Source organism: Melanostigma gelatinosum, assembly GCF_949748355.1.
Source record: "Melanostigma gelatinosum genome assembly, chromosome: 12".
Lineage (NCBI taxonomy): Eukaryota > Metazoa > Chordata > Actinopteri > Perciformes > Zoarcidae > Melanostigma > Melanostigma gelatinosum.
This window is the reverse complement of record NC_136645.1, coordinates 15121331-15133978: the sequence shown is the minus strand read 5'-3', so window position 1 is coordinate 15133978 and position 12648 is coordinate 15121331. Positions and strand designations below refer to the sequence as shown.

The window sequence follows — 12648 nt, the reverse complement described above, 5'->3', positions numbered from 1 at the left end:
TCACCAGTAATCTCAGCAGCGTCGTGCCTTCAACAGCTTCTTCTCTCAATATGAACACTAGCTGGTGCACAGTGAGCGGGAAATGATCGTCAGAGCCCCGAGGCTTGAATCTGATAGTTTGTCATCTGGATGGTATTAATTTCCCATTGGGAAGAAACTCATTATTTCTGACTTTATCTCAGCACTGACCTCTGGAAGAGTCTCAAGAACATTATTGGTTTGAGCCCATGTTCCCTTTTCTTTTTTTCTCAGCAGGACATGGATGACCTTAAACGGCAATAAGAAACATGACTAGTGAGGGCACAGTTCAGGCAAATGAATGGATACATAAAGCTGGACCGCAGATGAGAGTCCCAATCACTTTTAATGTGCTACAATTCTATTGATTCATCACAGGCTACATTTTAGCTTTTTTCTCACATGATGAATGGTGAATGGAACCTGATATTGTATTGATAATAGATGACTTCTGTTTTTTTTTTTTTATTGGTCATCAAATTTAGATTTTTCAATATACAGCAAATCATCTGTAACAATGGACTTGAATCTTTTTGACATAAGTATACGGATACAGTCATGTATTTGACATGATGTAAAAAATATATCTACGTATATATACGCACAAGTAAAGAATATACATTTTTAAAACTTAATACTCTATTATAGATGTGGAAAGACTGCAACGCGGAGACAATGTAGACCATATATTGGTGATGGTATGAACATTTGTATACAGTCACAGACGCTATTTCACAGTCTGGGTTATCTAACTTCATTAAACTTTCTCAAGGGTGTCAATTGTATTTCCCTTCACATTGTTGGTTCGAGCTATAGAGTTCCAGAGATGTGATATCTAATGTTGAGAGAATCCATTGGGGAATCTGAAGTTTATGGGAAGGCTTCCACTTCAATGCTAAAGACGTTTTTGCCGTCTGTCAGACCTAAAAGTAGAAGTCTTATCTGAGTTTCTGAGATTTCGTAACTTTCGCGCACTGAATTATCATTTAGAAGTAAAAAGTTAAGTAAACTAGGACTGAACCGACTGAGTCCAGTTCTTTGAGTCAGACCTTGGTAACATTTACGGACACGCAGATTATTGGAACTTTTACATATTGCATACAAAGCCCGGCCAACATCACTAATGGTTAACCTTTTCTCCAAACCTTTTCTCTCCTGTGTCACAGTTTAATTTTGTCGGGAAGCTGCTGGGACCACGGGGAAATTCCATGAAACGATTGCAAGAGGAGACCGGAGTAAAGATGTCCATCCTCGGCAAAGGGTCCATGAGGGATAAAGGCAAGGTAAGATATTGATTTGTGCTGAAATATAGTCGTTGGGCTGTTCCAAGATATGTATCAAAGGGAAATATTTACAGAAGGGAAGTGCTTGAAATTCCAGCAAAGTGCAGAAGAATATTCTATCCAACAACATCTGAGCTGTAAGTGAGATAGATAACACCCTGAGTAGAATGAATAGCTTTCAGTTGACAAACATATGTTGGAGAAAACAGTAATGTTTTTCTGTGCGTTGTTTAATAGCATATTCTGTAAGAGTCAATTATGAATTCAAAGTAATGAATTTCTTTGCCAAAGTCATTCATCCTGCTGGCTTGCGGTTCCCCTGGAGCCAAAGTTATCCGAGCATGTCCACAGACAGTCTGCTGGGTCTGATGTTCACGCTCTTAACAGGTCTCAGTGTGCTGCTATAGAGTTACATTGCTGTTATTACTGTAGCCTCAGATTCAGACATCTAGACATGACAAAAGACTTGCAGTGTTACCACCTCTTTGGTGAAACAGGAGCTGCATTTCAAGAAGTCAAGAGACTGTTGAGGGTAACATAATGCAGAGGTTGTAACAACTACTTTCAAGCGGCTATAACAATATTTTTGGAATAAAAATGTATCAAATGACAACGTGAAAGAGTTCTTCTGCGAAATTCACACACAGATCTGCAGCTCCCCTTGGCTGTACCGAGCTTTACAGCGAGTTTCAGTCCATTGATTAGCAGCAACTTGACTGATTCCTCCTTTAGGAGTTGTTAGAGACCAAAAACAGAGCTAAAAGACCAATCAAATTGGACCTATGTGCATCAGGTGGCAGAACCCCAACTCCAAATGAACACTCATTTTGCTGTTGATATGTCAATGTTGTGTTCGCAACTCGTTTCAGCTGACCTAAGGCGGCCAAAATATCAGTTATTGCAGGTTTAAACATACCATTGTGGTTCTAGTGGTCATTTGAACATATTAAATGCAGTTTAGTTGAGAAAACAATCTCACCTCAGTGCCCATTTACTAGCTACTCTGAAGTTTGCCCAGTTGTGATGGAATTAACTGTAGGAGCTACACAAGTGGAGCTGAATGTGCATTTTAGTTATTCCCAGCGTTGACGCTTTGTAAAACAAAATATAACGTTTTTAAAAGTAAGAAACACAATTTTATTCAATGAATAAGTGAGATGGAAAGTTCATTCTTCACCTTGGGAACAGCAGATGACAAAAACTATTTCCCCACGAGGTCCATTCAGTAGCTATTGTGGAACATTTCATCGTATCACACGATTTTCCTGAGCAGATGGAGTAGCCCAGTTTGCATGGACGTGTATAGCAGGTGCAGTAAGAAAGTATATAATAAGTGATTTAAGAAATTGCTTTATAATGTAGTTATATGTCTTTTCCAGCAATCAATCGCAGTGCCTGTCTAAAGTGCAATTTTGTAATATTCTGGACAAATAAGCTTTTCTATGACAACTTAATAAAGCCCCACATTCTTCAACAACTGTATGGCTTAATAATTAGAAATGACTGGTCATACATTTTTGCAATGTCAATTTCCATTCAGACCTAATTGTGAGGCTGAAAGTCTGTACTCAGACAAAGCCTGAAGGAGTGAAACATTCCTTTACCAGCACATTTTAAAATGTGCCTTGGCTGGAGCAAGAGCTCATTTAAAACTGTGGCTTCCTGCCACTAAATCCATTCAGTTTACTCATGTGCTGCATTAACTTGCTGGATAACAGTTTTTTACATGCATGCAGTGATTAGGTTGTGATATTGCACTGTACAGTACAGCATGCATTGTGAGTTTGTATTATTTAATAAATCACTTACTAAGTGCCGCTATCACTAACATGGTGTGTTGTTTGTTTCCCTTAAAGATTCAGTCTGAGGGAGATTCATGTTGCTGTGTGCAACACAAAGGAAAATAATTAATCCCTAACAGTTGTTTCTTGCCAAAGGCCGGCTACGTTACAATCTGATTCAGCTTAGTGCTTTCTGTGTGCCGCATTGATTGATTTGTAAAGTCTGGGCAAGTCTGGGCGGACTCTGTGATGAGACTGACACCTAGAAGTCACGACTGAAAGTCTGTCTGCCGTTCTCCGGGCCGCTGGTCACAAGACAGCGTGGTACTAACGTGGCAAAAGTCCCATTACGAGCTCAAGTTGTGAGCGCACATTTCATCTCATCCAGTCGGTCGGTAGGGTGCATTTGTGGAGCCGTAAAGGTAATTTCTCAGGTTTGGAATTTTGCATGAGAGCAGCCCACCCACACATATCACACCATATGGTCTCTATAACACCGTGAACACGGATATTAGCCGAGTTAAAGCAGAGAGTCCTCATTCCACCTTCCTCACTCCGGAAACAAAAGCCTGCAAGGTTTAGAAAGAATATTATCACCCGAGTTCCTAAAGTCCTTATAACATTTTATATTGATTGACTAAAAGCAGGCATACTCCAGTCATGGTAACTGATTCTGCTCTGTGTGTGCTGCTCCTGCTGTAAAACTCCCAAACATTTCAGTGACAAACGATTGAAAGAACTCAGAGACACGATCATCCGCCAGCATGCACGTTTTGATCTGATCCACAGTGACTCTCTGACAGTGAATGTGAAGCCTGCTGAAATTTTAGGAATGATTTTTAATTAAAGCTGATTTCTCCTGGAGGGTATAGGGAACTGTGATGCAAGGACAAACGCTTGAACCCAATTGGCTGGGAGAGTGGAACTCTCGCTTCCCTTAACAGCCACCATCATGCTGTCCTTGAGCAAAGCACTCGCCACCCAATTGTTGCAGTGCAGGATTATTGAAAACATGTTCAAAGAAATACGGTTTGTCATAATTCATGAAGTATGGAGCAAAAATGTCTCCACTCCAGGTCTGACATCACAACACTATTTGTTCAGTGTAGGATTGATTTGACTTGATTGATTTCAAACTGGCTCCCCCAGCTTTCCTTTTATACATTATACTATTTATACTAGGGCTGAATCAGTTACTGAGAGTTGTGCATGCATCCATATCACCCTGCAGTGTGCCTAGCTCATCAACATTTCAACTGCTTTCCATCTTGCATTTATCCAGAGTTGTAACTATACCTGTATTGTGAGACGAGATAATCATTGTCTTGTTTTAAAATGGTGTGTGCCTATGAGGACTGGTCCACACAGAGGCTGCAAGCTCTCTTGTGGGAAATTTCAGGTGTTCTTGTGGGCCTTTGGTTGCCACGGGGCCCTAAGCAGCCGCTTCGTTCGCTCATGCCTCTGGCCGGCTCTGACACAAGTCCTCCTCAATCTGTATGTGATATCAATTTCTGATACAGCATCAGTATCTTTTGTTTGTCCCTTGTTTTCCCGTCTGAAGGGCACTATTGCTCTCATTTTTCCTCCTTGATTCTTCCTCAAATCCATTTGGCACAGGCGGTCACAAATTCATGACTTGAACTGTATGTGTCTGAGTCACAAGAGGTCAATCCATTTCAACATTTCCGGGAGCTGTTTTGAAGTCGAGTCTGCAGAGCGGTCATCACAACAAATCACAAAATCCAATTTCTATCGGGGCAAAGAAAATACCGAACAGCGTCCCGATGCCAGACTCTATGTCCGAGCTCCACTATCTAGTCTGTTATTCTTGTCGTGTCTTCCTGTAGTTGTGAGATGATCAGTAATTATTCTCTAGAAGTCAACTTATTCCTGACGCAAAGTGAGGAAAAGGCGTCTTCCTAGTGATGAATGTGCTGATTGCTCAAGTTACTCTTGTCTTGAAACTAAATGATAAATGTTACTGTGGGTTGTGGCCTGTTATTTTAGGAGGCGGTTATGATGAAAGGACGAAAAAAATGTCTGCTTTTGTGACAGAGCAAAATCTCTTTATTTTCAAAATGATTTTTGAGCAGGAATACTTTCTTTGGCTGAATGTTGATGTTTAACCGAGCTAGCAGCATGGCTCTGGGGGTGGCAATGTCCGTCTGTTTGTCGGGCAGTCCACCATTTTGGTCCAGACTGAAATATCTCAACAACTGTTGGATGGATTGTCATCAAATTGTGTGCAGTCATTCGTTGTACCCGGAGGGTGAAAACAACTACTGACATAAGTGATCCTCTGACTTCAAAATTGCTATTTGTCCAGTACTTTGGTTGTACAAATCTGCAAAGCTACTTGTGTTTAGATCAAATGTAAGCATGTTAACATGTTATCATTGAGAGCATGTTAGCATGCTGACATAAGCATTTAGCTCACCTCACTGCTGTGCCCAAGTATAATCGTCACAAAGAGCCACTTGCATTAGCAGTTGCATCAAAACATTGTCCAAACTGTCGAGTCATTCATCAAACATTAAATGTCCATTTAATTAAATGACAAATGTATATTTTATCCATTATATATATAGTACAATATCAAGAAAATTGACTTCCAAAAATACCTGATGACACAGTGAAGTTACTATGTTAATCCAAACAAGTTTGTAATTTGGTATTTGTTACAATTAACACCAATATTATAATGTTGTTAAACACCATGTATTTTACATTACAGTTAAAATCCTTCACTTGCTCTCTTTTTTTCACAGGAAGAAGAATTAAGGAAAAGCGGGGAGGCCAAATACGTCCATCTGAGTAATGATCTTCATGTTTTAATTGAAGTCTTTGCTCCACCTGGAGAGGCCTATTCACGCATGAGTCACGCCTTGGAGGAGATTAAAAAATTCCTAGTTCCAGTAAGTTCAATACTTCCTCCTAATTTTCATTCCTGTGTGATATACGAACTTCAGTCATTATTGCACACTTGAAATAATGTATTCAGCAATTAAAGTGCAGTATGGAAAAACTTGCAAGACTCCAGCAACTTATAGCCCGGAGAATTATGGCAATAATTAATGTGCATGTTGTGTACTCTTGCTGAGTTCAAGCTGAAAATATTCATCAAGCTTTGCCAATGTGACAAGCCTAATCGAGGAATTGTGCCGGATGAGTCTACTTTATGGATGTCATGCTTCTACCTACACCGAGTCTATATTCTTACGCGCATGCTTTACTTCTATACAGTCTTTCCAAGAATATAAAGGTATTGCGGCACAGTACCAACTCTCGCTTCATTGTCGTAACTTGAGAAAAGATGGGGTACTGCGTATTCTAAATTATTCTAACAAGAGTGCAGCAAGGCTTTCTAATTAGTGTACACACAGAATTGGCTGTAATACATACATTTTTGTAATAGGTGCACACATTCAATAAGCACAGACATTTAAGACGAGACAACTGTTTCTTTTGTGAAAATATGTCAGCAGAACTAATTATGCAGGGTGACTAAAGGAAGATTTAACAAAGTGACAAAGGGGCTTAAAATCATTACTGTGGATGAGAATGCACTGTTAAAACCTCCAATGCTGCTTGATTATTATTATTAATGTTAATGAATATTGAGGGGAAAAAAAACATACATCAAAGTTACATTTTGCTTCCATCATTGTCTTTTCACAGTGAGTGTGGACGTGACCCCAGAATATTGAGTGAAGTTAGTCCCTTTGTCCCTAAATTCAGCACACATGTCAACAACAAACGTAAAAAATAAAGACCATCCCATCTATTTCATAGCACATGCTTGCTGCTTCAGGGATCTTATGGATTTGCAAATAAACTGCACATAATGCAGCACAACAGGCATCTGTCAGTATCCATAGTGACAGATGTTTCATGCCTCTGGTGGAGAGTGGCAAGTGCGTCCTGCTGTTTCTTGTTGTTATTGCTTCACTGTGTAGGACGGAGATGGTTACTGTGAAGTCAGAGTGATACTTCAAGTGAATTGCTATTGGGGATTGGTTTGGTTGAGAATAATCTGCATGGATTTACCAACTTGTTGTTAATTCAACTTGTAATTCTTATATTTCCAAAAGGCAGAAATAATGTACATTTGTTTATTCGATCTGATTCATTTAAGAGGAACTCCACAGATTTAACACATCAAAGACTGTTTGCTGGTGTTGGAGGGTACTACTGAATATATCAAATAAATAAGCTGTAAATCCTTTTGTGGCCCCAGAGGAAGCCGTGTGAAGTCTGTTAAATGGCCTCAAGTGACACCACTTGAGGCAATGTATCAGACTTCATTTATGTGGTTGGTTGGTTGGGATCGAAGACTAAAAGTTTCAAAATAAAACAGATCTGGAGGTGGGGAGTTTGTGAGCTTACGAGACCTTTATCCAGCTGCTCATCTCCCCTTGAGGCTAGAGGCTACATTAGGCCGCTACAAGCATAACACTCCTCGTACTGTCAGTGGTCGTGTTGCATTGTGGGTAATGTTGGCACCAGGTCTGACAAGGAGGAAAAATGTGTTTAATCTGTTTTGTTTTAAACGGTCTATTCCTGGTTGCACAATGTTGGAGGAGAGCAATTCTAAATTGTGTGAATAGTTTTTTAATGTATTTGACATCAATTTGTTGCCAGCTAAGCATGTGAAATGTAGAATGCATCAAACACAAGTTGGCCCAGGAGGAAAGATGGACTGAATTTATGACCCCGCTAAAAACATGCCTGATTCGAGCCAGCTGGTGTGCAACACCACTGCTTTTCACTGCCGGGCCATCAGGGAAACTAGCACTGCTCCAATCTACCCCTTCTGGTGTGACATTATGCTTCAGAAACCAAACTCTGGTCAAAGCGATGCAGCAGGCACGATCACAGAGACGTGTAGCTCCCACAATGCCACTTGTGTCGTTAAGCGACTTACACTGCTGGTTGCGGCTGAAAATCTAAGTTTGTACCACAGCATGTGAGCGGAGGTGAGTGATTTGTGGCGCTTCCCTTCATTTCTACGATTCTCTCCTCTCACCTATCGCTGAACAAAAAAAATGTGCTCCATCTTCTACCAAGATAAAATCATTTTAATGTGCCCCCCCCCCCAAGATGTCTGAAAACAAATATGTCTGAACTAAAACCTGCGTCCCACTCAGCTCATATCTACAAAACAGGAAAAAAATAATATAAATTTTCTTTTCTTCGGATATGAAAAACCTTGTAATATAATTCACAATTATTACAAAATAACAATCACATGAACAAGCTGTGTGACCATTTACAAATACAATTTCACATGCATCATTAGCGTGTTATTCATTGAGTCCTGAGCAGAAAGCGAACACACGGGCAGGAGTAGAGTTTGCCTGACTGTCGTTAAGGCGACTGAGGAGAGAAAGCTCGTCTGAGCGGGAGCCCTCAGATCTGCCGTGAAGCAAAATCTGACTGCAGTAATGCTGTCAGTGCTGTCAGCTCACAGTCATGCAAACAGGAACCTAATCAGTGGAATACAGTATTTACAGGAGGAGAGCGAGAGGCGCTGGAGAAGGACAGAAGCTTCTGCTCTCAGGTGGATGAGCTTGTGGCCTTCATCTTGGGCCAAACTTTTAAAAAGCACATGAAGGGATGGCTGTTGTCCACCCAAACTTGTGCACATAGATAGTTTAACCTGGGTTGGCAGTATTAGTGTCATGGATATGTGATGTACTAATGTTATATGAATGAATGAAACTTTAAATGTGCAAATTAATTAATGCCCTGATGTGCAATATATCTGTGTGCAATATGATGAATATGAAATGTCTTCCTTACACTGTGATATTTTTTCTAGTTTCTTTTATATATATATATATATATATATATATATATATATATATATATATATATATATATATATATATATATCTGCGATTCCTTTTTTATCCATTGTTATCGTTATTATCGAACTATTGTGTATCGTCAGCTACAGACTGTAATTGATTTTAGTTTATTACTGTTGCACTTTGGCATGACCTTTTCCTTTAGGACACTCAGCCTGTACATTCTGGCAGGGGGACAGACAATGGAAATCAGCCTTGTGGCTGTAATTGGGTGCATTTACATTTTAATTTAAAGTGTTCATCAATGTACATTGTCCCTCTCGAACAAATAAAACTAAACTAAACTAAACAAGATACGTGGTACTAATTTGTTTTCAAGACAAAAGCTAAATATACATGTCATTAAAGCTGTCTGTTTTGTGTTTGAATTTAATGTAATCCATATGATCCCAAAGAAAGAGCCTACGCACCAACTCTGAAGATTGGCCTGGTGCTGCAGAGGCAAGCACGTATGCACAGTCCTCTGCATTATTCTCTTCAGCAAAGATCCAGACTGTGCCGGCGTTCTTAACAATGCAGGGCCAATTTTACTGTGGAATGAATGAGGGTGCAATTTGAGTTGAGTTCACTTTAATAGAGCTCGACATGAGTAAGAATACATTTTCCACTGTGCATTGGTTGTAGATTTTGTTCTGGTCGTGCACTATACATCGGTAAATGCAGTTCCCAGGAGTAGTGGTATCACACTATGGTTCACTTATGCTTTAGGATCTCAAAAGTAGCTCTGATTCTTCTCTGTATTCAGTCACCACCGATGGTCACGAAGCCGCACAATGAAGTGAAATGCACAAGCAAAGGGCCAAATCATGAAGATTCATAAATGTAAACTTCTGGGATCACCAAATACAGAATTCAAGTCCAGATCAGCCAGTTAGGAACTGAAATGAGCGGCTCATACAGTAGAAAACTTCAAAAACATCATATCAAGATGCAGATAAACAGCTGCTGCAGCTGCTTCTGCTCCCCTGGTTCAACTGGCCTGATGGGCTTTGGGAGAATGAGAACATCTTTCAGTAGATTGTTATGCAAGACAGCATGTACTGTGATGGGTTTTTCAGACCTTCTCTAGTGTTTATACACAGCATGCGCTGTGCACTGTAGGAATTAACGTAGTCTCTGAGATCTTATTGTCTCTGAGATCTTATTTTACCCATGGTCTTATTGCAAACCGCCACCTAAAAACAATCCACTCACCATGAACTGGTGTTTCTTGAAGTCTGTTTCCCCACTGCTTTTTGCGTTTAAAAGGTACAAGATACGAGATTGCAAGCCTTTCATTTGCCTCTTAACATAGCGACGCGGCTCGCAGCTAACGGCGCAAAACTACGCAAAAATGCTGTAAATTGACCCGCGTGCCGGCTGTGAAAGAGAACATGATGTATTACACACTTATAAATTCTGCCCGTCCAGCAATGCAGACACGACACTGTGAGAGTCAGCTGATCTAACACGAGATACATTTGAACACACATTTTGGTCGCTGCTGGAAATTGAAATTGGTTCATTCACATCGCTGAGCGCCATAAATCTGAATGTATCAACACGCTGTATATCACCAGTGAATTCTCAGCTCTGTCATCCAAAGAAACCACGGCATCTCCTGGCACACATACATCCGACATCTTCACATATTTGACTATTTGATCTCATTATCAAATAGTCCTTGTAGCTTACTTGAGTCAACCATATTAGTTGGGCTCATCAACTAAGCCTGGGACCCCCACTGACTCAGACATACATTTACACATCTAACACTTCACTTCAAACAGACACTTGAGACTATAATAACAGACTTATTTTTAACATACCCTCATATTGTTTGTTGATCATATTCTATGCACATTTTCACATTATTTTCAATTACGTCTCATGCTATTGCACTGTGTTTATTGTCATGCACCAATTCCTTGCAATTCCTTGTGCAAACATACTTGAGTGACACAAGGCTGATTCAAAAACTGGGATTGATTTGATGTCTTTGTTTGTTTAACTTTTTCATATTTCCATGGAGGTATGTATTGACTCAGTACAATCACATCACTTGATGCCCTTAGGTCTCAGAGGAGATCAACGTCTCTTCCACTGAGATTGATTGTCCAAAAATTCATTCAGATTCATTTACATTTTTTGTCAGAAAAATGCCCAAGGACGTAGGAGCAGTTCTTTCATGAACGGTCCTGCAGCCAACAGACGCGTATCAATGAGATGTAAAGTCGAGAAAGGGAAATCAGTCAACACAGCCAGCAACAGAGACGTGTAGCACAAGAGGGATTGGTATCGCCGGGCTTCCTGTCCCGACCCCTTCAAGTCTAACTTTAGCTCTGTGAAGGGCGTCTTGTGTGTGTACGAGGTCATGCATGGTGAGAGTTAATCTCAGCGAGCAAACAGTCTGACCCGAGACGCCTCAGCATGGGGTTTATCTACTCATGTTAACTCTGTCAACAGTCAACTTTTACAAGCTCTGGCAGACTTGTTGTGCTTTGGATATGCTGCCAGCTTTCCAATTAAAAGCCCTGCCGGTCTCCTTCAAACCATCACAACGCTGTAGGCCCCATTAGTTCATGAACAAGAGGAGCAGTGTGCAGTCTGTCAAGTGTTTTGGGAATCTGCCGTGAGGATTTTTTTCTTCTCCTTCTTCTTTTGTGAGTCAAAATCTGTTCCTCATATGGTCCCTGCATGGCACCCATCCTATTACTGTGGAAGGACAGCTGGCACAATGTGACAATGATGCTGAAGTTTGGTATGACATGTGCAAGATGTATGAATATGCAAGTTTACTGTTTTTGCCCGTCACACATAATCATTTAATTCTAGTAATCGGCTTTTGTGAAAGATCTGATTACATTCAGTGACAAACATGCAAATCGGTGAGTGGGCAAACACTCTGCAGCGATATCCTCGTGACTTTGTGTGGTGTAGGTGGGCTTATAGATATATAATGGAAATACATAGAGTAGCATGAATAGAAGATATGAAAGAAAGTAAAGGGTGACACAATTCACCAGAAAGCCTGGATTATAGTGTATGTGTGAGCTGTAATCTCCCTCGAACAGAGCCTGCACGCCCATTAACGGTCTGTCCTTCACTTATCAACGCACTCTACACAGAATAACACCTCGTCAATTAATGTGCAGCTCATTTGCTGGTCGGATTAACGCTCTCACAAAGATGCCATTCACTCCATGTTGGAAAAATTCATGTAGACCAGGAGAATTTGTTTTCAACTCTTGAACAGTCTCACACTTCTGGAAACAAACTCTTGCACACTGGGTCTAAGCCGTCGGTCCGACTTTGTCTACAGTCTACTTTGTTTATATATTTTCAAATACCTGACAGAAGGTTTTTAGGCTTTCTTGGTCTCATTCCAGCACCTGACACCCAGTCGTACAGTCAGAAAGACCCAACAAAGTCACAAAATGTGGCTGTCAAAAACACTGAGGGTTGGTTGGTTGCTGCCTCTGTCGCTTGTTGTCAATATAAAAAAGAAAACATTTTGCCCGAGGTATCAAATCGTGTGGGCTTTGCTTCTGTGTTTCTGAGAAATAAGCCTGTTTATCTGTCAGCAATGACAAGATAATGAATATTGCTTTGTCCACTCCCCTATCTGCTGCATAATGAGCCGTGTAATGTTTGATAACGGGTTGAGGAAAAATGGGCTCACAATCACAAGATAACAAGATTCCCCACAAAGTTGTT

At 40.4% G+C, this 12648-nt stretch overlaps 1 protein-coding gene across 1 annotated transcript in view; it reads left to right on the top strand.

Annotated features, from left to right (window-relative positions):
- khdrbs2 (KH domain containing, RNA binding, signal transduction associated 2) overlaps window positions 1-12648 on the top strand; it is a gene marked incomplete at both ends in the record, with an annotated part of 49847 nt that overhangs the window by 21564 nt on the left and 15635 nt on the right. The window contains 2 exons of the mRNA XM_079280913.1: window positions 1185-1301; window positions 5851-5997. Of these exons, the coding sequence (XP_079137039.1) occupies window positions 1185-1301; window positions 5851-5997 (264 nt within the window). The remainder of the gene's footprint in view (window positions 1-1184; window positions 1302-5850; window positions 5998-12648) is intronic.